Raw genomic sequence first — 26,970 nt, forward strand, 5'->3', positions numbered from 1 at the left:
ATCACTTACGCGTTTTTGACAGGATTGTCAACGTTCGCTTTAGGTCCATCCCCAACACCAGCACACGTGCGTCATACGGTAACTCATAATTTCAAGTATACAAAGAAATCCGCACAGATATCAGCGTATTCAAAAATGTACCACATGCTGTAATTTAACGACTTATAATATCCAAATGGTTTTTGTTTGACTGCTAATGTTGGATGTCACTTTTCAAGCCTGAGAGGTTTGCAGATGACTCTCAGAGCTATGCAATCAAACCCGTTTCAAAAATAGACAATTCTCCTTGTTATCTAGCTCCAAATCAAATTGAAGCATTCTATAATATACTCCAATGTACGTGTCAGGTATGGAGCAAGGGGAAATAATTCTGACATTTAATCTGATCTGTTTTATGTGGGGTGAAACACTTGAGTGGAACGTACTCAAGTGGCAATGCAAAAAAAAATAATAATAATAGTCATTTCCCATTTTGTCCCAGCAGGGGGCAACCTTAATTCAAACAAGCTCCAAAGTGTGTACAGCGTTTGCGTGTGTTCTGAAGCCGACTGATTTATTTCGGTTTGTCATCTGCTCACACTGATGATGGTAGAATGATTGTATGTGTTTTTTAATCGATTCTTGCTTTGGATAATAAGCAGTGAAAGGACAGTTTTTTTTGTCGTTTGCTTAGTTTTTTTTCTACATACATGTATTGTAAATAGTGATTCACTCTTTTTCAAATAAAATGATTGCTTGTGTCACACACATGCCTTTAATTTGAAGTCAATTGAGAATCAGGGATGCCTTTCAACATTGATGGTATTGAACATTTTGGCAGAGAAAAGCTCACACGGCCAGAAAGAAGAGCGTACAATAGCTTTTATAGAGGTTCGTTATGAAAGAAGATTTAAAGGCAAAGTTTGATCGATCAATTCAAATCTGTCGCTGTTGTCTCTTTAGAACCTTTGATATAAGTGGGACTCACGGTCTTATAATTGTCTTCCAGGAATCTAATCAGACAAACTGATGGCATTTGTCATGTAAAAAAAAAAAAAGAAACCTCAGAAACCAGCACAATGGAATGAAATGGCCCGTCGCGCCATCTGCCACAATAGGGAAAATCATCATCGGATCCGCTCTTTGTCTCCGCCGTCCATACAGTTCCGTAGGCGGAACATGTTATGGATGTCATCTCTAAGAGGATTCTCTCTGCTTGATATCTTGGAACGTGTTCATTTCAGCTCTTTTATGTTCCCTTATTGAAACAGACACGAGATCTTATACACCCGCCTGGCAGCAAGTCAGTCGGACCGCCATCCCCCAATCTCATATATGCTAACCCCGCTACGTCGACCCTCACCGGTGTTTTCTGGAACATACCCCAAAGGTAATTGACTAATATTTGTCATTTGTGTCCAGTATTCATAAACTTCATGGCAGCTTAGCAAACATGAGGTGACACCTCATGACGGGCCGCGGGGGGTCATCCTTCCTGGATAATTCAACCCCTAACCGTGAAGTCGAGTTGAATATAACACAAAATTCACCAGCATAGATACTTATAATGTCTTCATTAATACCAAAACCAACACGCCATCATCAGGCTGCTCTCAATTTCCCGCACATGTCCTTCCCCCCGGGAACCCCCCTTGGCCCCTGCCAGGCCCCTGGTCGATCTGTCTATGTGGCCCTGTGCTGACTCCTGATTAACACATGAATACAGGGGAGGAAAGAGCCTGCGAAGGCTTGGACGCCAACAGAAGGCAAGACGATTTGCAATTCAAACCTCTGACCGACCCCTTCGCGTACACACGCCCACACCAACTTTGTACCCCACTATCCCCTATAGTGGGATCAGAACTGTCACCAGTATGACTGAGCATCGATATAAAGAAGGAGAGTCAGGGAGGGACAGATGTAGATTCACACAGCCATGTCATACTTTGCTCCTGAAAAGGTTTTGACAACTTTCAACAGGATTCATAGGATTCATTTTGCATATTACAGTATGTGGCATTTTGTTTGGAAGTATAGTGTTACGTCATATTTTTTTACATTATTTGATAACAGAATTAAGATACTTTTTTTTGACTTACGATAATAGTGGAAAACGTTAGAAATTAATTTGAGAATTGTGAGATTGTATTTGCAATAAATAAACTAATAAAGAGATAAATGGCTCGATAGACATTTTGCGCATCTTATTTGAATGTTATTAATGGTGCGTGTGTTACTTCCGGTTGAGTGAACGCTGGCGTCTCTGAATGCAGCTGCTCATCCGCAGTAAAAAAAAAATTCTTCTGTGACTGTAAAGTGTCCTTGAGATTTTTGAAAAGTGCTTATTAATACAATTTATTATTTATTATCTTTTTATTTTCAATTTTAAAATGTTCATTTTCCAAAATCGCTTCTTCTAGCGGGAGCCATTCATACGTCGCTTCCGGTTACCCCACATACACCACTTCCTGCATGTGCCGACAAGATGGCTGCACCCATAGCTGTTCATTTGGAGTTTGGGTAGGTGATTTAAAACCCGTCGCAACAACTAGCTGGGTCGTTGAACGTTCATTCAGTCGGACTATGCGTCGCCACGCTACCGGTCGAGTGTTTTTGTTCACTTTATACCGTGTAATTTAAGAAGACGTAAACTCGTGGAGCAGCTAAAATTTAGCCGTGTTTGTAGCATTGTGCTCCGCCTGTCAGAACTTAATGTTAAGACATCGAATGTATGCTTAGCAGATTTTGTTTTTAGTTCCGTTTAAATATTCTCTGTTGGAATTTCGAATGCTGGCTTAAATTGACTCTTACCTGTGTTCCGGTTTTCAGTGGAGGAGCTGAGCTGCTTTTTGATGGTGTGAAGGATCATCATGTCACTCTTCCAAGCAATGCAGAACCTTGTGAGTATATAATGACACAATGAAAATATTTATTGTGTGTTGTCTTTGTGAGACAAGTCAGGGTTCTTATTGCAATTACATACAGCGCATTTTTTACATAGTGTCTGTTATTCGATGACATTTTATGTGCTCTTACTAAAGGTGGCAAGGAACGAAGACAGTGAAGTGAAGCAGGCTTACCTAATGCAAAAGTCGTGCTTTGCCACCATTTTCTTGCATGTATAGGCAGGGATTAACCCTTTTAGTGGGTTGTCAATTATTTGAGCAACTAAAAAGCATCACGGCTATATTATCTATCTTCCTTTTACGTGGCTCTCAGGCTCTTCCTCCTGTTGTCCCACAAGTGTGGTGAACGGAGGCAGTAAAAGAGACAGTAAAGGAGGCTCAAAGGGCTTACAAGAGTGCAATTAAGGTTCATCTTCCAAGTCCTTTTATTTTATAGAAATTTTCATTTCTCTGTGCTCATATCCCGAGGAAAACAAAACATGGGGAAAAAAAATCACAAGCAGGATTTTCCTCACACTAAAGAAAGTCAGGAACTCGTTCATTAGCAAGCAAGGTTAAAAAGTAGTTTCCGCAGAGGTTGAAATGAATGAGGGAGAAATAAGTGTCGTATTGGTTTTGGACCAAACAAAAGACGAGCGGCCGTGACGCTTTAGTTACCTCGGTGACGACGACACAAAAGTTGACCAGAGAAGGGAATGTTAAAGGACATATGACCTGATTGCACCACAGCACACCACATATAAGCAAGTAAGATTGATTTATATAACACTTTTCACAGGTTAAACCACAAAATGCTTACCATACTTTAAAGGTCATAATAAAAACAATACACAAAAAAAGCATGAAAAGTACTGAAAATAACACCCAATGATAAAACCTTCATAACTTTCATTGTACACGTGAACGAGAATGTACGGGAAATATCAACTACAGTGAGACCTCAACTTACGAACTTAATTGGTTGCCAGACAGAGTGTGTAAGGCCAAAAGTGTGTATCTCAAAATAAATTTACCATAGGAAACCATTAAAATGGGAATAATCCGTTCCAGAGTTTCCATAAAATATACTTTTCAACTAAATAAGCCTTAAAACTACACACAACATACCTTATTCTATGTATAATAAATGTGCTATTGTATTGTAATGAAACAAATACACTGCATTGTATCATAAAGTCACTTTATTTACATTTGTGATGGTCATTTATGGCTTGATGGAATGGGGTTGGAGGTCGAAGGTCAAAGGGAATTGCTGTTTGGAAAGAGAGGCGCATTACATGAGGACTGTAATTAAAGAAATAAACTGTGCTGTAAAATAAAGTTTTATTGACCTTTTTGATGGTCGTTGATGGCTTATGGAAGGAGAGTCACCTTCCATAAGGACTGTTGGTAACTTAACCTCTGGTGCTGTTCGGCCGTGTGCTTCCGCCAAAGATCACTCCGCCAGCCGTGGTGGGTTTGTATTATGAAAATAGTGCTTATTATAAGGTTTAATTTTCATAAATTTGACGTTTGTAAGACGAAAAGTTTGTAAGATAAGGTGTTTGTAAGTTGAGGTCTCACTGTATAACATTTGTTAGCCGCGAATGCTAAGCTACGAGGCTACAGGCGGAGCTCACTGTCGGGGAAGCAGCAGCGTACTTATGCTATCCAGATCACATCTATAAAAGTTAATAGGTTAGCGACAGTTCAGTTAAAAATCATCCTTCAGCCCCCAAAATAAAAATCTCAAAAAAATTGAATATTTGCATTATGATGTGTTGAATGAATAGGGATATGAATTTCACTTTTGAACCCATTGACTGAAATAAATTCACTTCTTGTCGAAGAAGTAATCAGGTTAGCTTCAAGTTAGCCACTGCTCCCCCCAACCTTAGAGCAGGGACATATCAGAGCAGACGTCTGGCACCGCTACCTCTGTACATTGGGGATACATATAGGGCCAGAGTTACCAGCACAACTTTAATTCGCTGACGAAGCTGTTCGGATGAGGAGCGAAACGTCCAATACCTTTAAAGAAGTACAGATGACGGCTGAAGAAACCTTTTCATTTATAATAAAAAACATTCTGAATGAACACCATTGTGACTTTGCTCATCAAAACAGGATTTCAAGACAGATTTGATGCAACGCTTGTGTTGTCTCATTGCGCAGATGCTCTTTTTCACGGCCCGTTTCCACCACATATGCATCGTTTACGCTAAATAACCATACGGCGCCGGCGTAATTTTCATAATTATCTGGTGTGTGTTTGTCAGGGGGGGGGTGGATATGTTTGGGTGTGAGGTGGCGGGGCCTCGCATGGGCCGATATAATTGCTTCTGAATCCTTCTTATTTCTCTGTGACCCCAGCTGGTGATTGATGACCCTCGACTTAAAGACCCCACCCCCGCTCTTGTCTCTCTCTACACACACACACACTAGTAAAAACCCCCAATGATTTAGGGGTATCACCAGCCAAAAGATGGATCACCCCCCACTCTGTAGTCATCAGAATCAGTCAAAGAAAGTCACCCCCCCCCCCCCCCCCCCCACCGAAAAAAAAAGGGCGGCAAAAGGGCACCCACAAAAGAAGAAGAAAAAAAACCAGAATTGGCGGTTTTGAATTACTGTCAAAATGGCGCCTTTTCCCTCCCCTCAGACAGTCACATCTTCTTTCCCGGCAGCCACGCGACGACGGCGAAATCCCAAGGTGCACCGCGAGGGCGTGACGCACGTTTCACCCTTTACTCGCCGTCGCTCCTATTCCATTTTGTTTCATCAGTAACTCATTCCCGACGACAATGACCACATCCTTGGTCTTCCCCACTGTGCTCACCTTTACTTTGTAGTACGTATGTGGTGTACATACGTACTGTATGTTATTAACTCTACATCCAGCTTCTTTTTCTTGTTCAATCTGAACTCGCAGCCTTTAGCGTGACGCCATTAAAAGACACCCCCCCCCACCATCTTCCATTGTGGACTGTTTCTATTTTCGGCCACAGTTTGAATGATGGCAGCGTCTTCCTGTTTGCTGGAGGAGGAGAGCGGCTTTTATTGGGGAGAAGGGGGGTTAAATGAAAAGCAAAATTGCGAACGGGGGCAAGGGGTAATGATGGAGAAAAGCACATACATACAGTCGATAGCGGAGGAAGCAATAGGGGGAAAAGGAGAAAGGTGGTCAGCACTGGAAAGGAGTTATGACTTTTTTGCTGATTACGTCTGTTTTTAACCCTGCAGATGTGTGTGCGTGTGTGTGTGTGCGCGTGTGTGTGTGTGTGCGCGTGTGTCGTGTTAGCAACACCTTCAATCTAGTCGCCTGTCAAAAATTTCATCTTGAAAAATAATTTCAAAAAAAAAAATGAAATACAATTTTTTGTTCGTTTGTGTGTGTGTACGTTTGTATAGTTATTCTCATGAGGACCACTTATTTTATACCAGCCCCAGTGAGAACATTTTTTGACAAGTGAGGACCTTTAGGCCGGTTCCTCACAAGTTTGTGTGTGTGTCACGAAATAATAATAATAATAAATTTCATTTGTAAGCGCCTTTCAAAGCACACCTTCAATCTAGTCGGCTGTATCAAAAAGTCCATCTTTAAAAATAATTTCCAAAAAAGAACAACATAAAATTAAATTAGTTTTTTTATTGCAGAGACAAATTATTTATTGATATATATATTTTTACATTAGTAAAAAATTGACGGCTTTGTCGTGCATCATACAGTTCTCAGGGCTGTCTCGAATATTTTGGCTATGTTGTGGTGCATCAATACAGTTGCAAAAAATATTGTGTGTATGTGCGTTTGTATGGCTATCCATGTGAGGACCACTACTATTTTATACCATACCTTGTGAGGACATTTTTGACAAGTGAGGACCTTTAGCCCGGTCCTCACAAGTTTGTGAGGCTCTATCAAAAATTCCATCTTTAAAAATAATGTAAAAAAAACGAATGAAATAAAATGAAATTGTTTTTGTTTTTTTGCAGACAAATTAGTATTTATTTTATATATATTTTTATTTTTTATATATTTGAAATTATTTTTGTAAAATTGACAGCTTTGTCGTGCATCATACGATGCTCAGGGTTGTCTTGAATATTTTGGCGATGTTGCGGCGCATCGATACAGTTGGGAAAATTGTGTGTGTGTGTGTGTGTGTGTGTGTGTGTGTGTGTGTGTGTGTGTGTGTGTGTGTGTGTGTGTGTGTGTGTGTGTGTGTGTGTGTGTGTGTGTGTGTGTGTGTGTGTGTGTGTGTGTGTGTGTGTGTGTGTGTGTGTGTGTGTGTGTGTGTGTGTGTGTGTGTGCCTGTGTGTGTGTGTATACACTTACATTTGTATGGCTATTATTCTATACCATACCTAGTGAGGACATTTTTTTTTTTTTTACAAGTGCGGACCTTTAGGCCGGTCCTCACGAGTGTATGTGTGTGTATGTGTTTCTGAGGTTTTACAGATGTCCAGACACACACATAGAATGAACCTCTGAATGATTGTCACTCTCGTGCCATACAGTAGAAGTATCACAATGTGAGTGTTGATACACGTTATAGCTCATACGCGGCACGCATGTATGTAATTTTTTTCTTGACATGTATCGCTGCAAATTACATTTCTTCCATTTTTTTGCTTCACATTTTATTTGTTTTCGGGTACCGCATATGCAATTTTTAATGGTATCATTTTTTCACCTCAAAAGGAATATTTATTGATGGTTAACTGTCACAAGAAAAAGAAGAATAAAATGTACAATGGTGGAGTTTATAGAATAATTTTTCCGTTTATTATTAATCATTTGGAATCGTTTTCCGGAGCCGTGATAGTTGCCTTTCATTGCTGCTGCGTCACAGCTTCATTCGACGTCACAGCTTCACCTCATGGTACCTTTACATCCCATCTTCTCCGCTCCTTTTCTCCCTTATTTTATTTCTTCCTCTCTGCTGTTTTTCGTGGGATGACGGTGGTGTGCATCATATGGCTCGTGGGCCACATTCCGTCTGCGAGAATGTTCAATCCGACCCATCATGCAATTCTAAACAAATATTTGCTGATGATCAACGTATTTTTTTCAATTAATCAGATTTTTTTTTCATAATGGTCGATCGACGTAATACCACTTATAGAACAAAAAAAAAGTTTTTTTTATGTGACTTTACAAATCATGCAATCACCCGTGATTTTGAGAAAAAAAAATACACACATATAACATCAGGCTAATATATTCATTGTGCGATGGTGTTTAGCGGGGAGTGGATGCACGGGGGGTCAGAGGGGTTTTATTTATCCTAAAACTGCTCATTGTCGCCCAGTCTGAGCGCGGCTTAGCCCTTTTGTCGTCGAAGGTCAACGTCGCCGCAGACGAGGTCACACTCATTTACCGCCAGGCACGGTAACGGTCAAGCTCGGACGCTTTTGACTTTTTCAGCCTATGGAAGCAATCAAGCTTTACATCGGCATCTGTAAGCTGATATGATGTGTACATCTCTGCACAGCCGTGCATAAAACTGTTGTTTTTTTCGTCATTGTATTTCGAATCGCTTGTAGTCATTGTACCGCTGTTGTTTATTTGTTCTTGTGTGATTGTAAGAAAATACTATTTATCTCATTCACTCCCAGACGATGTGCAATAATGTGTCCATTCCATTGCCAGGGTTTTGATCATTTTCATTCAAATTGCAGGACCCACAGAATCTTGAGTTTTCGGTCTACATAAAAATTCAATTCAGTGTAAGAAACCTGAAGAAAAAACCTTAAGTCAGAAAAAAAATAGTTAATTCCTAAATTATATGGGTCTGGAGTTATCTGAGCTTGAAATGCGGGGGCAGCTGTCCAAAATACAATGGAATACACACATCCCGAATTTTGTAAATATTTCAATAATATTTTAACTCATTCACTGCCAGGCGTGCCGAAAATGTGTCCGCTCCAGTGCCAGGGTTTTTGTCATTGCCACTCGAATTCCAGGACCCAAAGAATATTGACTTTTAGGACTACATAAACATTCAATGCATCGTAAGAAACCTTAAACTCTCTTCTTTCATCAGAAAAAAAGAGGTAATTCCTAAATTATACGGTTCTGGGGTTTTCTGAGCTTGAAAGGGGGGCGGCTGTACAAAATACAATATATACATATTGATTGATGTCACGCCTTAACAACAGCTGAAGCTGTAACAAAGCGCTAACATGGACAAAAGGCAAACGCTGTCCCTTTGTGGAAGGGGAAAAAAAATAGCCAGAGGTCTGACCAGCGCTTTATCAGCAAGAAAAACCAAAACCCGAACGAATTCGGGAATGGCTCTCCACGTCACAACTTTTCAATTACTGAATAAATGCGTGGATGGCAGCGAATCAGTTGAATGCCAATTGTTAATCTGTGCAGGTGTGTTCGTTTTAGAATTGCCATTCACATCTTGCATTGACCAAGTACTGTGTATGAGCAACTAAAACGGTGGAGACAGGGTGCAGAATTGCAGTTGGTGGGGGTACATAGAATGAGATGTATGGCCCTAAAAAAATCAATGTAAATCTTATTAGTACTTTTTAAAATCATTTTGGGCATTTGTTAATAAATGAATACATCATTATTTTTCTCCATCCTATGTTCTGATATCATTTCATAGAACGCAGGTGACTATTCCTGCCTCTGTTCATGTTGTGAATAGAAATTTGATAACTATTAGCTATCTATAAGCTACTCAAATATATAGAAAGCTAGCTGGCTATTATTTACAGCTTACCTTTATTATGTTGTGGGTCATCTTTACCTGTATATAAAAATCCACACAAAACAGTCAAATAATAGGTGACATCAGCAGCTAGCTAGCTAGCTAGCTATATATTAACTATCTGGCTATATAGGTACTTGTTAGCTGTCTGGCTAGCTAGCTAGCTATCTGGCTATCTAGGTAGCTGTTATCTAGCTAGCTAGCTTTCTATTTATTTGAGTTATTCCGGGTTGAGTGAACGCTGGCGCGTGTGGCTGCCGCTGCTCACCCACAGAAAATCTTATTCTGTGACTGTAAAGTGACCTTGAGAGTTTTGAAAGGCGCTTTTAAATGAAATGTATTATTATTATTGTTGTTGTTGTTGTTGTTATTATATTTGTGAATAGTCGTCCATTCACTGCGGATGGTTCATATCAATGTATTACAGTATATGTACGTATTTATACAGCTTTGTCTAGGTACGGCTACATTTACTATTGCCCTTGTTTATTTCATTTTTTTTTAAATTCCATTTGCCACGTACAATGCTTCTGACTCTCCTTTGCACTGTTCGCATTCAGTCGTATGTCTTCATCAAGTCCACTTGTTCACATACACAGCTGCTCTTCGTCCCCTTGGTCTCACCGATGCCGTAAATACGTACATTGATATTATCGTCTGCGTCATTCTTTATTATTCCTACGCGCCGCCGCTGTCCACTTAGTTACCCTCCAACAGAAATCTCCCTATTGTGGGACTCCTAAAGCCTCATCTATTCCATTCTCGTACCCCCCCCCCCCCCCAGCAAGATGATCAATGTCGCCCTTGGCCATTGACATTAGCCTCCCCCCAAAGCTCCTCAACGCCAACGCATGAACTCATACATATACATGCAGCCGCGTCCCGCCTGTCGCGTCACATCGACCAAGGGGGGCTTGGAAAGCACGCACCTTGACCTCTCACCTCTGACCTGCGTTGTCTGCCTTTTTTTTTCCAGGGGACATGAAGCAGCTGCTTATGTGGATCCGACACAACCTGCTCAACGAACGGCCCGAGCTCTTTGTCCAGGGCGATTCTGTGTGAGTGTCCATTTTGTCGCTATATTGTTTCTCGGAAGCTGGTAAGGAAAAAAAAATGCATTATTCGACGTCGCCGGCTGACTTTTACGGCTCGCCTTTGCGCATCGCTATTTATAGCATCACCTGACACCACGGAATAGCACCGCCCAACTATAAACCTTCTTCATTAGTGTGTATTGTCTCCTTTTTACGGCCACTACGACAATCCTTTTACGCTCTTTGTCGTTCTTGTTTATTTTAATAGCCAATCGAAACACAACACACACACACACACACACACATCTGATTCTATGTACCCCCACTGACCCTCATGTGTCCATCATGACCGCTCATCTCCCCCCTCCTTTTTCCTATACACTTGTTTGAAAGCCTCATGAGGAGGTGCGTGGCCGCTCCTGCCTCTCCATTAATTTCGAATGATATTTTGATTTCCTTCATCATCTCCGTATTTACTCGCCTCCATTAAATTTCATGGAAGAGAAAAAACTGAAAGTGACAGAAATTCTTAGCCAGAAAATCCACACGATTGAGAAAAAATTGAATAGTTGACCTTTAAATTCGATATAAAATGTACGGTATATAGATACAGTGATACCTCGGTTTATGAACCCCTTGGCTTACGAACTTTTCGGTTTACGAACATTACATTTATGACAATTTTACCTTGGCAGACAAACTATTTTTCGGGATACACACGGAGCTGCCACAATGAGTGGTGTGTCGTTCACGAACGAGCCCGTTCTCCACACAAGAAAATGGCAGCCGGCTTGTTTTGGTCCTCCATTCCCCGCCCCCAGTCGTCGGTTAAAGCCACGTGATTGGTCAAGAACGCAGGAGTGAGGGGAGGTGGTTTAAACATTAAAGAGGCAGGCAGATTACAGAGAGAGTGTCAAAATGGGTAGAAAACAGTGAAATTTGGACTCGTTTCAACTTTGAAAGTCTAAAGGCAGAGTGTAGACTGCAAGGTTAAAATTCCCATAAATCATACTCCACAAATAACCCGCACAAGCTATCTGTACACTTAATGCAAAAAGCTATCAACCCAGCTAAACCAAACACAATTGATGAGGAACTAGATAAAATGATCGCAGAGAAAGCACCTACAAGGGATCATTCCTCAAGATGGTGAAAGAAGACGGTTACGTTCCTCATCAAGTGTTTCATGACGATGAAACCGGCCACTCCATTCCATCAAGCCATCAACGACTATCACAAAGGTAAATTAAATTAATTAAATAAAATAAAATGACTTTATTATACATTACAGTTTATTTCTTTAATTATAATACAACAGAGCATTCATTAATACATGAATAAGAAATATTTTTTGTAGTTTTAAGGCTTAGAAAATTAGGTTTTATGGGGACCTGGGTACGGATTATTCTCATTTTAATGGTTTGCTATTGGAAATGAATGTTTGTGATACACACTTTCATTTTTTTTATGCATGTCCAGCATTTTTCCCCTCCATCTTGTATTTCACTTTCTCCTTTGCATTTTTTACAGTACAATTCTGTATGGCTTTTGCACACAATTATGTATATTATGATCCCCTTTACCTGTCTTTTTTTATGACTCCCTCTCCCCCCACCACCATGGCCATCATCTTTTTATAGGAGACCTGGGATCTTGGTGCTGATCAATGACGCTGACTGGGAGCTAATGGTGAGCACGACCATATTAGTAGCCTGGTTGTTTTCCATGGCCTTTAGCGACAATTGTCCTGCCCGCCTGCGTGCTATATTTGGTCCTACCAGAACGCTTGGCTTGTGGTGACCCTGTGTGTAAGGCAAAACCCAAATACAACTTCAAAAGAACTTAAAAAACATACTTGCCAACTACTCCGGTTTTACCGTAATGAGTACGGTTTTTATTATCCCATTCAGGCTTACGGTTTATTCATGAAAATTATGATTTCCAATCAAAACAATAAGTCAAAAGTCATCAAAATAGTAAATACCCAAAATTCATTCAAAACACGAGATCGCTATGTATCGTCTGTGTAAGCTCTCAGTAGTACAGGAGTGGTCCATCGATGAGGAGGGGAGTAAAAGAAGCTATTTTCATAAAACAGCAAAACCCTTCACTAAATCGCCATGGGGGGTGAGGTTCAATTTGGATCATTCCTACAACCGTATTCTCAGGCAACATAGGCTTAGTTATGCTGATGAGGTCATGCCAGATCAAATGGGGCAATCAGGCCAGTCGTAGACCCCATACTCAGGCAGGATAATAGAAGTAATCAGTCAGGACAATAGAAATAATCATTGTAGCCGCAGGGAGTTGTCCGCTGCTCCCCCCTGAGAGCAGAGACCAATCATAGCAGAGTCTTGGCAGTGCCACGTCTGGACAATAGGGGTATATATATATAGGGTCGAAACTACCAGCAAAAGATTTTAGTTCGCTGACGAAGTTTCTTGGATAAGAAACGAAACGTCCAATGCGTTCAAAGAAGTACAGATGACGGCTGAAGAAACGTCATCGATATGTATCGTGTCTAAATTTAGAAAAGGCGATCTTCACTTCTTATCCCTTCCACAAGAAGGGCAGCATTTCCCTTTTTTCGTGTTCGCGCTTTGTCCAGCTTCAGCTGTTGCTAAAGCGCGATGTCAAACAATATGTATGTATTGCATTGTATGTTTGACAGCCGCCCTCATTTCTAGCTCAGATAACTCCAGACCCATATCATTTAAGAATTAACTCTTTTTTTCTGATGAAAGAAGAAAATTTAAGGTTGCTTACGCTGCATTGAATGTTTATGTAGTCCTAAAACTCAACATTCTGTCGGTCCAGGAATTTGAGTGAAAATGACAAAAACCCTGGCACCGGAGTCGGCATATTTTTGCACATCTGGCAGTGATTGGGTTAACAAAAGTCATATAAGAAACATTTTTGTTTTTTTGACTATGTTACTCCCGGTTTGAGTGAACTCTGGCGCGTGTGGCTGCCGCTGCTCACCCGCAGAAAAAGTAACCTGTGACTGTAAAGTGCCTTTGAGAGTTTTGAAAAGTGCTTATGAATGAAATTTATTATTATTATTATTATTATTATTATTATTATTATTATTATTATTATTATTATAGAGTCTATTACACTTTTCCTTTGGCTTTTGCATGACACTTTAAATCAATCAATAAATATATATGACCGACCAGGGCCTGCTAGGCTTTTCTGGTTTCAAAAGTTGGCAGGTATGAAAAAAAAAATCTCAAAACACTTCAACACCAAAAATATTCTAAATACATATTTAATATGCCTGTTATTGCGGAAAGCAGGGGAGGGGTCAATAGTGTCCATTTTGTGCATGGCACGTCTCCTCACAGTATGCTCGCTTGTCACAATTAGAAGATGAGCGCAAAGGCTAATCTGTACACTGGCGGAAGGCTTTCATTGTGATCCCTGTAGGTTGACCACATTTGATGCCTGACCTTGTATGCGCGCACACACACACACACACACACACACACACACACACACACACACACACACACACACACACACACTCCTCGGATCGGCTTCAGTGTGCACAAATCCCATTGACGGAGAGTATGTTTGTATTGACACAAGGATGTTTCCTGTGTTGTGTTGTGGGGCCTCCAGGGCCAGTTGGACTACCGCCTGCAAGAGCGAGACAACGTTGTATTTATTTCCACTTTGCACGGAGGATAGAATACACACACACACACACACACACACACACACACACACACACACACAAACTCAATTAGACCTCATTCACATCCCAACAAAGCTAAACCCCATTGGATGACACGTCAGTCGGCCGAGGTGATGGATGGTCCAGCAGGAGTCAGAGGGGGTTCTCGTCGACACTTTAGCGAGCTACTCGAGAAGAATTTTCTCCAATTGAAATACTTTTTTTCCTACTCTTTTTTTGTTTTTAACCCTCATATTATGTTAAGGGGTCAATTTTGCCCGTTTCCATTTTTGTGTTGACGAAAGCACTGGATATCCTTTACTTTTTCCTTGCTTCAAAACAGTTCTAAAATATCCTAATGGGATAGAAAATATGTCATCTCACAAACAGTTATTGCTGATCTCACCGATTATTTGACTGTTTTGTGTGGGTTTTTTTTACCGATGGGAAAAAATGACCCACAGCATAATCAACGTGATATTTTTTTGCAACATAAAATGAGGGTTAAACATACATGAAGTGGACAGAAATCATGGCAATGTCAATAAGAAAATACACACACACACACACCACTATTATTAATACGTGTATTTCCCATCTTTTTATTAAGTGTGTTTATATTTCTCAAGTATACTGTACAATGTAAATTATTTTGTTGTTATTGTTTTAAAATAAAGCTTTACCAACAGGAAGAATGTTGTTTGTTTTACACTCGTCTGCCATTTATCTATTAACCCCCACCTCATTTTAAAAAAACTGACAATCGTGATATTGTGATCAATTTTCTTGTTTTGTTTTTATTTAAAAAATGTATATATTGGTCACATAATTACAGCACTTTCCATTTTAAACAATAATGCTGCAATAATAATAATAATAATAATGCTTTTGCTATTCTCACAAGGGTGCTTTCATTAATGAATTAATGGAAATCCACCTCTTTACAAAGTCATCTACATCAGATTTAAATTATTTTAGGTATGTTTTGCCCCAAACATTTGTAAAATATTGCCACATATGCAATAAAATGATACTTTTGGGAGGGCAAATCTAATTTTTATCATTTGTAGAATGCCAAAACATATTACATAAAGCATCTATATCATTACAATGTTGGGATACTCCTTTTTTTGGGGTCCCGACAGCGTCTACAATATTTTTTCTTGATTTATTGTTTATGTAAGTTTCTTTTTTAAATTGTTTTTATTTCACACTAGCCTGATCTACCAGTGAAAGGAATGCTGTGTCATGCTATTTGTTATATGTGCCATTATATTAAACTAAATGAACACAAAAGCAAAACAAACAATACATCCGCATAACAATGCTCACTTTGCTTCTTGTTTTGTTTTTATTTTCTTGAAATCAAATTTGAACTTCAACATACAACAAGGCAGCATGTGTTTATCATCCCAAGCATGTCATTTCTCACACATATGTACAGTCTCCACACAATGTGATTACACCATGATTGTAACATAGATTTGCTCTTTGACTGATTTATTTTTTACATTCTTTTTATTTCAAATTCTGTACCTTGCTTCATTGCTATTTTATTTACTGTAATCTGAATAACCACAATTTTTGTATTATTAAGACCATGAATGCCATATTAAAATCAAGGTTGCCCCTTTTTTCCATTATGTTAAAACCGTATATAATTCTTGTATTATGAAATTAAAACTCTATAAAAAATATCCCCTTACTGATTGGTCTATTAATACATTCTCTGAAGGTCTAACAAATGCTGCCTTCTAATGAGATCATGTAATTATATATATATATATATATATATATATATTTGACTGTTAATATTTTTTAAATCTTATCCACACATTATTTCTTAGAATTTTACATGCTGATGTTTTAATATCCAATTTTATGATCACCTAAGGGACATTTTAAGACTGGCAAAGGCCTGCTGCTGAGCCACCCAAGGTGTGTGTGTGTGTGTGCGCGCGTGCCTGCGTGCGTGTGTTTTCCAGGATCACTGCGGGAGGTCGAGGTGTCGCCTAAGGCTTGCCCTCTCCTACGAGCGCCCCTGGCGATCTAAAAGCACCCCCCCCCCCTCCGACGTCCCCCACCCGCATCTCGCCTGCAAAGTCCCATTTTGCAACGGGTAAGCGTCCGTGAATAAACTGGAAAGGGAATGCTAATGAGTATGCGAGGGGGCCCCCCACTGGAGACTAAAAAGAGACTTTTTTTAAAACGAGACCTTCACAAAGATGATTTGTTTGATTTTCCAAAAAGGGAGGGAGTTAATTTCCTTTTTCACTGTCGCCGCCTCGATTCTTTTAACAGTTTGGCATTGTTCAATTCGATATTTGTTTATTGGATAGCATTCAAACATGATTGGCAGGCATCACTAGTCGATCGGTCAGAAAATGCATATATATATATATATATATATACATATATGTATATATATATATATATATATATATATATATATATATATATATATATATATGTATATACAGTATATATATGTGTGTGTGTGTATATGTATATACAGTATGTATATATACATGTATGTATATATATGTGTGTGTGTATATATATGTATATATACATGTATGTATATATATATATATGTCTAGATAATTTTAATTAAGGTTGAAAAAAATCTCATGTACCTGATTTCTGAAACACACCACGCGTGCACGCGAAAAAAAGACATTTGAACTCACGTGCAGAGGTTTTACAATTATACATATAAAATTAATAAGAGTAGCCTATTTATGAGCCTTTTTTTGCAAGTGCATGGGAAAAAACCATAGGCCAGATGACAACACGTCAAAATCGTATTTGTGTGTGTGTGTGTGTGTGTGTGTGTTTGCGTGTGAACTCCATTTTAAATATGCAAAAGAAATCTTACAGGGTAACACCTTTTTATTTTTTTTTTACCCAATTGTCATGTTTTGGAATAACAAGAGTGCAATTGTAACTGTGGAGGACAAAAATGTAATCCCAGGATTTAAAAAAAAAAGGTGGAAACAACGAAAAATACTGCTAAAATCATGTCTCGTCAGGATAGACTAATAAATCTAAATACATAGTTTGTTTCAAGCAGCTTTAATAAAAATCACAATGAATTATTGTCGATAGTGTTTTAACGGCAAATATTGCATATACTTTGCTTTGTGTGTGTTTGTTTATTTTATTTGCTATGTCGTCTTTTTTGTGTGTTTTTTTTTTTGTTTTTGTAATTATGACATTGCATGATAGTCCTGATATTTGTAGGCGTCTTCATTTGGTTCTGAATGTGCGTCACTGTTGCTCGCAGGGCGGCCTGTCAGCACTCAACTTACTGCTTTTCGACTATTTGCCAAACCAAAGTCGATACATCGGCCTCACCCTCCCTCCTTGTTCGATATTTGCCATTTAAAGCAAACATCCTTTGATTAGATATTCGACAAAGTGTAAATACCAATCCGGGTGGGGAGGGGGACGACACTAACCACTCCCTCTCCTGTACATTTCACGAGATCTATGTCCTTGCAGTAAAATGTCTCCAAACTAAAAAATAAATAAATAAATAAATAAATAAACGCCCCCCCCCCCCCCCCCAATCGCCACTTCTTTTTTTCCTCTTCCTTACCTGCAGTGACACTAATGGAAAAGAGAGGCCTCGACGTGACGTGACATGATGAATATCGAGTCTCCAGCAACAGATGTCCATACACAATTCTTGGTGGTCGTACTGGAGTGGACGCAAGAATTGCGTTTGGACAATCAGCCGCTAAAAGACCCAACTTGTCCTCACAGGAAGGTAACGAAAAAAAAAACAGAAGTGCTTAAAATATCAGAATCAGCTGTTGTGTTTTGAGAAGGGTTTGCTCTCCTGCGTATCTTTTCACGAACTCCTTCTCACCCCACTGACAGGTGAGAGACATTTTTTTTGCTGTCATGATAAACGTAAAACCTTAATGACATAAAAAGCGAACAGCCCTTTTTATAATTAGTTTTTAAGTTAAGCTCAAGTCAGTCCATATTTCCTTAATCACATTTTCCCGCTTCAAAATGAAAATTCTAAAAATAAAACACATCGTTTGACGAAAAAAAAACTAAGCTAGCATTGACATAAAAATATACACATTTGACCCAAAACGGTTTCTAAAGTCCATTAAGGGGACGCCATTTGTGCACCTGTCATTGGTTCACTTCCAAACGCACAAAGGCTTTCCCATTGGAAGAGAGAGAGAGAGAGAGAGAGAGAGAGAGGGGGAAAAAATCCTTTCCCGGTTTTAAAGGAGAATACGCACTTCAGGTATCTTCGGGATCGTAACCCCAAAACGTCATGAAAAAAAAAGAAATATCACACTCTGAGCTTCCTCTTTTTAAACGGGTCCTTGCTTCACTTGCCGGATGTCTTCAGGTGCCCCGTCGTGAGTCGATACGTTCGAACGTCGACCACAAAAAGCAAAAAAAAAAAGGTCCTGCTTCGTCCTTGCAGATACCCCCCCCCCCCCCTCTTTTTGCACCATCCTTCCCTCGTGGGTGTCGAGCTGTGACTGGTGCGTGTCCGTGTGCCCCGCTGCCTTTTTCTTGCTTCGACAATGAGAGAGGGAGGGGGAGAGAGAGAGGCGGGAGAGGAGAGTGGGGGAGAGAGAAAGAGACGGGGGGAAGGAAGAGAGAGGGGAAAAAGAGATTGAGAAGTATATATATATATAGATATAGGGAGAAATAGAGAGAGAAAGAGACAGAGAGGGGAGAGTGAGGAGGAAGAGATGAGGGAAAGAGAGAGAGAGGATAAGAAAGGGAGAGAGAGTGAGAAATAGAGTAAGACAAGGAGAGAGAAAGAGAGAGAGAGGGCGAAAAAAAAGAGAAAGAAAGATGGGGAGGGAGGAGAGAGAGAGAGAGTGAAAGAGAGTGTGAGAGAGGAGGGAGAGAGAGAGAGGGAAGGAAGGAAGGAGAGAGTGAGAAATAGAGAGAGAAAGAAAAAGGGAGAGAGAAAGAGAGAGATGGCGAAAAAGAGAGAGAGAAAGAGGGAGAGAGAGGAAGAGAGAGAGAGCAAAAATGTGAGAGAGGAGGGAGAGGAAGAGAGAGAAATAGAGAGAGAGAGTGATAGAGAGAGGGAGAAAGAGAGAAAGAGAGGGAGAAAAAGACAGAAAGAAAGAGGGAGGGAGAGAGAGAGAGAGAGATGGCGAAAAAGAGAAAGAGGGAGAGAGAGGAAGAGAGAGAGAGAGCAAAAAAGTGAGAGAGGAGGGAGAGGAAGAGAGAGAAATAGAGAGAGTGAGTGATAGAGAGAGGGAGAAATAGAGAAAGAGAGGGAGAAAAAGAGACAGAAAGAAAGAGGGAATGAGGGAGAGAGGGAGAAATAGAGAGAGAGAGAAATAGAGACATACGTATCTAGAGAAAGCGTGAGAGAGGGAGCAGGAATAGAGAGAGAGGGAGAAAGAGAGGAGGGAGAGGAAGTGAGAGAGAGTGAGAAAGACAAAAAGAGAGAGGGAGACAGAGAGAGAGAAAGAGAAAGATAGGGAGAGAGAGAGAAAGAGAGAGCGAAAGAGAGGGAAAAATAGAGAGCGAGAGAGAGAGACAGAGAGAAATAGAGAGAGCGAAAGAAAGAGGGAGACGGAAAGAGAGAGAGAGAAATAGAGAGAGCGTAAAAAAAAAAAGACGCAAGTCAACCGGGAGGAGCTCGGAGAGCCTTCCTCGCTTGGTACCGAATTTGAATAACACCACGGGGTGATAAATGTCCATTGTACTGCCCAAGTCATGAATCTCTGCTGTCCTCTGTGACACGCGCGCGAGCGCATGCGCGCGCACACGCCATCCCAACAGCTGCGATGAGAAATCAGCAGCTCCTCTTAAAGACACAACCGTTTTCTCTTTTCTCTTTTGCTCATCACTTTTCTATTTATTTATTTATTTATTTTTAGTGGTGGGGGGGGGGGGGGGGGGGGCTAGGGGAGGGGTTACAATTCTGACACTGTTTACCCCCTGGCCCCTCACCGCATGACGTGTCAGCGTGTGCCTCTTGCAGCCAGGCACTTGCCACATAAAGTGGTGCCTTAGTAAGCGCCATGCGCAGCTATTCTGGAGAGAAGAGAGGAGATTTGTGTACTATTATAAGCGGGGCTCCTTGTTGCCGATGGAACAAGTGCATTATGGGAGGTGACACAAGACGTGTTGGCACAACTCTGTCTATGTGGATGATTGCGCCACGTGTGCGACTGGCAGAGAATTGGACAATGTGTTGATTATTGGGGAGTATTAATAATAATAATACATTTCATTTGTGCCTTTCAAAACTCCCAAGGTCACTTTACAGTCACATGATCAGTTTTTCAGTGGGTGAGCAGCGGCAGCCACGTGCGCCAGCGTTCACTCAACCCGGAATAACTCAAATAGATAGAAAATTAGCTACCTAGCTAATAGCTAGCTAGCTAGCTAGTTAGATAGCAAATAGATAGCAAATAGATAGCTAGCAAGGTAGCCAACTAGCTAGTTAGATAGCAAATAGATAGCAAATAACTGGCTACCTAGCTAGTTAGATAGCAAGTACACAGCTAGCTTGGTAGCCAGCTAGCTAGTTAGATAGTGAATAGATAGCAAATAGATAGCTCGCTAGGTAATCAGATGACTAGTTAGATAGTTCATAGCTAGCTAGCTTGGTAGCCATTGTGTTGTGCGTACTGTGAGGTGTTCATCATATTGTGGATTTGGCGACAAAAAAAAAGTTTGACTTGGGCTGTTGAACATTTCATTTCAGACTGGCACAATGCGAGTATTCAATTTTACACGCTAACCGATATTTCAGTTAACTCTTCCACTTCAAAAGCTGCCCATGCGCTATATAATCCAGCGCGCCTCATAAAGTGATACCTCGCTTTAGCGAACGATCTTTTCGCCTTACGCACATTAAATTCGTGAGAACATAAATTTGGCATACAAACTAGTTTTCGGGAAACACACGGAGCGCCGCAATGGCAGGCAGACTAGTTTTCGGCGGAAGAACACTAAACCACACGGTCGAACAGCGCCACAGTGGCTGGCGGACGAGTTTTCCACACCCATTTTCTTTCAGTGCAGACGTGGTTTGTTATCGAGTGGATACTTTTGCATTTTTGGGATCGAAAAAGACCCCACCACAGGCTAGTGTTAAGACGAAGACGGCACAAAACAAAATTACAATCGAGCAGAAGAAGGAGATCATCGAAAAAGACGAACAAGGTGTGCGTTTTTGTGACTTAGCATCCCAGCATCAGTACGCTAAGTCGACCATTGCTACGTGTGGCTAAGGGTGTTTCTGTGTTGTCTAAGCAACGGTGTCACATAGAAGAGGTTGAAAAACTGTTGATTTAGATTAATGAAAAGCAGCTAGCAAGGGACATTGTGAGTGAAGGTATTATTGAAGAAAAAGTACGGCAACGTCACTCAGATATGATCAAGAGGCAACTACATAAACGACAGTCACAAAGGTAAATAAAATGACTTTATTATACTGTACATTTTGTTTCTTTAATTACAATACAATAGCACATTTATTATACATAAAATAAGGTATATTTTTTGTCGTTTTAAGGCTTTTTTAGGAGAATATTATGTTTTATGCGGACCTGGGAACGGATTATTCTTATTTTAATAGTTTCCAATGGGAAATGAATGTTTGGAATACACACTTTTCACCTTACGCTTTCTGGGAACCAATTATGTTCGTGAGCTGAGGTATCACTGTACTTTACTTGGAGTAACTTGGCATGATGATATTTGCAAAGGCACTTTTTGCACTTGAATGTGGAGGTGTACTTAATAACGTGTCTCAGCATTTTTTTGCACGCTGCACTATTTGTTTGAGTACTAACCCCCCCCCCCCCCCCTCTGATTCGCTCCCCTGCATCTAACCCCTTTTTTCTTCTTCTTCTTCTTCTCTCTTGTGTCTCTAATAAATCATCCTGAGTGATCCCGCCCTGGGCGCAGGGGGTCCTCCTCTTTAAAGCTCAATCCAACCCCTCTTCCTCCTCCACTCCCACCCCCCTTTTCATCTGTGTGAAGGAACCGAGTTAACCTCTGCTGATCCACGGGGCCCGAGCCCCTCTTCAGTCTCAGCCCACCTCTTATTCATCCGCCCCCGTCGCTCATTCATTGCTCTTTTCTTGCAGGTTGCAAAAAGTGGTGAAAAGCAAAAAAAAACCTCGGGGTCCTCGCCTTCCTCGCTTTTCATGCGCCGACTCGTCGCCGACGCGGGAAAATTCAGTAAGTCAAGAGGTTTCCACTTTCACTCTCAACTCGACGCCCTCTTTGCCGAAGAGCTTTCGCCTCGTCGTTACGATAAATGTTGGCTTTTTACACACACGGTGATTCCACAGCATTTCAAGTCTTATGTTTACGCATGATTTTAAAGGACAACCGACACCATTTTTTTGTTTCCTAACTGACATCAGAAAAACGTTTTTTGGCATCCAAAATACCCAAAACACGCAGGCTAATATTTTTAGTCAAATGCAAAACACTAATAAAACTGAGTTAGTGTCCCAAAACTACTTCAAAATGACCTCGGAAATGGCGAGTGAAAGGGCTGAATTCCGTTGGGAAGAAAGTATCAGATGAAGTGCTGAAAATGCTATTCCAGGTGTCCAGAATCGCCTTTACCAAGTTTACATCGCACTGAGATACTGTCAGCCTACTAGCCGTTTAAACTAACCCGGATCTCCATTTTAAGGTCCACTTGCTTGTAGGCACATCATCTATTAGCTAGCTAGCTCGCTAGCTTTCTATCTGTTTGAGTTACTGCTCACCCAAAGATAACTTATCTAACAGTGACCTTGAGAGTTTTGAAAGGTGCTTATAGCAATCCATTCGCTAGCTATTAGCTATCTATTCGCTGGCTAGTGGCTATCTATTCGCTAGCTATTAGCTATCTATTTGCTAGCAAATAGCTAGCTAGATATTTGCTAGCAAATAGCTAGCTATTGGCCAGCTATTAGCTATCTATTCGCTTGCTAATATCTATCTATTCGCTAGCTATTAGATATCTATTCGCTAGCTATTAGCTAGCTATTCGCTAGCTAGCTAGCTTGCTATCTATTTGAGTTACTTCCGGGTTGAGTGAACGCTACCGCGTGTGGCTGCCGCCGCTGCTCACTCACAGAAATAAAAACGTATCCTGTGACTGTAAAGTGACCTTGAGGCGCTTAGAAATGAAATGGATTTTTCTTCTTCTTCTTCTTCTTCTTCTTCTTCTTCTTCTTCTTCTTTTTCTTCTTCTTCTTCTTCTTCTTCTTTGTTGTCAAAGGAAATGAACATAATAAAACTGCTCTACACTTATAAGCAAAATTGATAATGCGGTATCTTTATACAGGTGAAATTATTTCCCCTTCATGTAAAATGATGGTATTTCCCCTGCATCGCTAACAATGCTATGCTAATAACTCCTCATCTCATAGAATTGTGACTTTAATCCCTTTTAAATCTTTTTTTTTTCCTAACATTATTCTTATACAATCAACACCTTTTCCGCATAGTGTCACAACAACGGAAATGAAAAGAAAGATGTCGTTTTCATATGCAGATTTATATGATTGATATCATATTGAAAGGAGTCCGGATTTTAACGCGTCTTCGGGGCTCTTTATGGGCTCCGCTTCTGTGTAGCTGTTTTGGTTCGCAACAGAGCTCAAATGGGCTCAGCAATTAAACTATTTAAGGCCCACGTGTGAACAATCCTGTCAATGAATTGAGATGGTTACAGCTACAGAGAGGCATGTTTATTTATTTATTTATTTATTTATTTAAATAGCTGAAATACTGGGTGAGCACTTGGGTTCTATTCAAGGACAACCGACACCATTTTTTTTTTGTTTCCTAACCGACATCAGAATAAAGTTTTATAGCATCTAAAATGCCCAACACACGCAGGCTGATATTTTTAGTCAAATGAAAAAAAAAATGACTTAAAGTATCCCAACACTACTTCAAAATGATCTGAGAAAGTTTCATTTTCAGAAGGTCCCGCCCCCTTGTTCGTGACGTCACGCCAAGACGTCTTGCCTTGCTCGAGAATCAAATCAATGGCTTCAAATTTGAAGAAATTGCTTTCTTTTTACTCATCCAGTTATGAATATGATTCAAATAGTTCTGAAGAGGAAAGCATAAATGTTTGCAATCTATTAAAGGAGTCCTCCCATATCAATTCCAGCCGTCAATGACAGCAATGTAGCACCCAGAACACGCAGAAAATGGCGCCATAGCTGCGTTGGAAATGGGCTGATTTGTCTGCTGGGAATTTGTGTCAGCGAACATCAAATAGTTTTCTTGGTGCAACATACAACAATTCAGCGTCGCGTTATTGATGTTTTTCTTCTAATTTTCACCTGCACACAAAAAAATATCCCGTGACTGTAAAGTGTCCTTGAGAGTTTTGAAAGGCGCTTAGAAAGGAAATGGATTATTATTATTATTTAATTTCGCCATCAACACGAAATTTTCAGACCAAACAAAGTACCCAAAATGCATTGTGTGTCGCTTTCTCGATCAGGGGCGTTCCTTCCGTGACGTGACGCCAGGAATCGTCACCAACTCAAAAAAAAGACTTCCTGAATATTCAGCGCAAGTCTTAAAAGGTAAAATATAGCTATATGCCGTGGAATCTTTGTAAAATACGCTCAGTAGAAGTCACTTAAAGCGATTTTACAAATTATGGACACTCGGTTGTCCTTTAAATGAGTCTGCATGAAATAAAATAAAATACTGGAAAGCAAGACAGAGGCACCTGGTGTCTGCCAAATAAATCCAGGAAGAATCAGATCATGGCATAATCTTTCACATTAAAGGATTAAAAGTGACTCTTTCTCCCCCCCCCCCCCCTTCTGCAAACCCGCCCTGCCCTCTTCACGCCTCCAATCATCCACACCGCGCACAAAAACACACCTTCCTTCCCCCTCCCCATTCACATGCCATGACATTGGATGCACTGTTGCTTAGTAACCAGGGCGGATGGACAGCGTCATGAGTGGGCGTAACAGGGGTAATGTAAAACTGTTCCCTATACATCAAGTTTATATATTCATCTGCGTTTATTTATTTATGGTAATCTGTACTAGATTAATCATTTCAGGCCTTTTCGTCATGAATCATAGTCTGACTAGCTCGCTTTTGAGTATTTTCGATGCATTTTTAATTCAAAGTGACATCGCCCAGTATATGAAAAAAAAAAATTGTAGAGTACACAAAATAATGTTTCCAAACGTCTGAAAAATCAAGTTTAAAATTGGTTGTTTGTACGCGCTTTCTGTCTGAAACCCATGAAAGATGGATTTTACTTGATGAGACATTTTAGATTAGATTATATGAGCCTTTATTTGTCTAACAGTGGAGAAATGTCCATTTCACGGCTGCAAAAACAAACTACAGGAGCTGCTGTAAAGGCAGCCACTCTCGTGGCGCCATCTTGAATTTCTCCTGTCTACGCACCTCTCCGTGTTTCAACTCAAAAAGATACACGATTAAAGCCTGCGGGGACTAAAATAGTATATCCAACCGTTTGTCAGGTGGCTTTCAGAGAGATAAATCACCAGCTAGCTTCGTTACAGTTCAATTCAATCAACACATTTCACAACAAATGTCTTAATTCACTTTTACAGTGACTTTGACATGAAACATTTAATCAGTGAATGATATTTTTTTTCTGTTTACACTTTTCACTTGCTCAAATGTCTTTTGGCTTGGCGCATGGGCGCCACACTGTGACGCTCATGACAAAATTGAACCCAAAAACATGACAAAATTGGAACCGAATTTCCAACACTCATACAGTGTGTGTGTGTGTGACTTTGAATTGTTCAAACGTGACACTACCAAGATGCACCATATCCGCGATCCGTTGGGGAGTGGGTGTAGCCGTAGTAAAACAGAACAAACGCTCCGTAGCTGCTGAGTAAGAGGGTACGTGACTCGGTTCAGACACAGAGTGACAGCTATTGACCCGCCCCGGCCAAAAAGACGTCTCTGTGGGAGCGTTATTGATTATTGCCACAGCAATAAAGGTCCCGGAAGCTTGGGAGAATGTCATGGATCTCAGACACCCATACGCCGCTGATTTGAACACACACATATCAAGCAGGTGTATAGATTGCAACTGTATGGTAAGATGGTAAGGTCAGCCAAAACATACCATGAATATTACCAGTTGCGTGGAAAAGGGGAGGGGCCATTGGCCATTTTTAAATTCAATTATAGCCCAAATGTTGAAAGATCATAACTGTCAAACTTGGCTATTAGCGGACCATATAAATGATTACAATTCCCGTATAAGAGTTGTTGTACACCGTACGTTATTTGAAATAATGTAAAAAAAAAAAAAAAACACATGCGGAAATGCATACAGCTTACCGCGCATATGCACGTTTGTTGTTGTTTATTATTGATGGATTTATTAATATGTTCATGTATTCATGTATTGTTTTTTCATGTATTCATTTATTCGTGTATTTATTCATGTGCAGTATTTATCTATTTATATATTTAGTTACAGTAAAGTCTCATTATATCAATATCGGTTATATCGATAGTACTGCTTATTACGATACTATTTCTATGAACGCAAGGAGAAAATTTACATGCCCGCAGGATTGGCTATGAAGTGAGACCTCAACTTACGAACTTAATTGGTTCCCAGACAGAGTGTGTAAGGCAAAAAGAGTGTATCTCAAAAAATATTTCCC

General features: G+C 40.2%; 2 protein-coding genes across 4 annotated transcripts in view; both read left to right on the forward strand.

Annotated features, from left to right (window-relative positions):
* Positions 1-16,667, forward strand: urm1 (ubiquitin related modifier 1). Of its 3 annotated transcripts, none has more exons than XM_089019853.1 (7): positions 1-78; positions 1,251-1,369; positions 2,400-2,499; positions 2,809-2,879; positions 10,569-10,650; positions 12,267-12,315; positions 16,291-16,667. In XM_089019853.1, exons 2-7 carry the CDS (start codon positions 1,315-1,317, stop codon positions 16,426-16,428), a joined length of 495 nt encoding a protein of 164 aa, XP_088875979.1. In that variant the 5' UTR covers positions 1-78; positions 1,251-1,314; the 3' UTR covers positions 16,429-16,667. The 3 variants fall into 3 exon arrangements, with proteins under 3 accessions (XP_088875979.1, XP_088875982.1, XP_088875980.1); XM_089019856.1 differs by lacking the exon at positions 16,291-16,667 and adding an exon at positions 14,251-14,953; XM_089019854.1 differs by lacking the exon at positions 16,291-16,667 and having other exon boundaries at positions 12,267-14,953.
* Positions 16,291-26,970, forward strand: part of cercam (cerebral endothelial cell adhesion molecule) — a 26,994-nt gene continuing 16,314 nt past the window's right edge. The window contains exons 1-3 of the mRNA XM_089019852.1: positions 16,291-16,424; positions 17,913-18,077; positions 22,411-22,504. The gene's annotated coding sequence lies outside the window, so the exon portion shown is untranslated. The remainder of the gene's footprint in view (positions 16,425-17,912; positions 18,078-22,410; positions 22,505-26,970) is intronic.

Source organism: Hippocampus bargibanti, linkage group LG18 (assembly GCF_051943395.1).
Source record: "Hippocampus bargibanti isolate YZ-2025 linkage group LG18, ASM5194339v1, whole genome shotgun sequence".
Classification (NCBI taxonomy): domain Eukaryota; kingdom Metazoa; phylum Chordata; class Actinopteri; order Syngnathiformes; family Syngnathidae; genus Hippocampus; species Hippocampus bargibanti.

Bases quoted from the DNA above. Each gene is read 5' to 3' on its own strand.
- urm1 (XM_089019853.1), top strand. From the start codon at position 1,315: ATGCTAACCCCGCTACGTCGACCCTCACCGGTGTTTTCTGGAACATAC. The intron at 1,370-2,399 runs GTAATTGACTAA...CGCTTCTTCTAG, and splicing joins TTCTGGAACATACCCCAAAG to CGGGAGCCATTCATACGTCG. The intron at 2,500-2,808 runs GTAGGTGATTTA...TCCGGTTTTCAG, and splicing joins GCTGTTCATTTGGAGTTTGG to TGGAGGAGCTGAGCTGCTTT.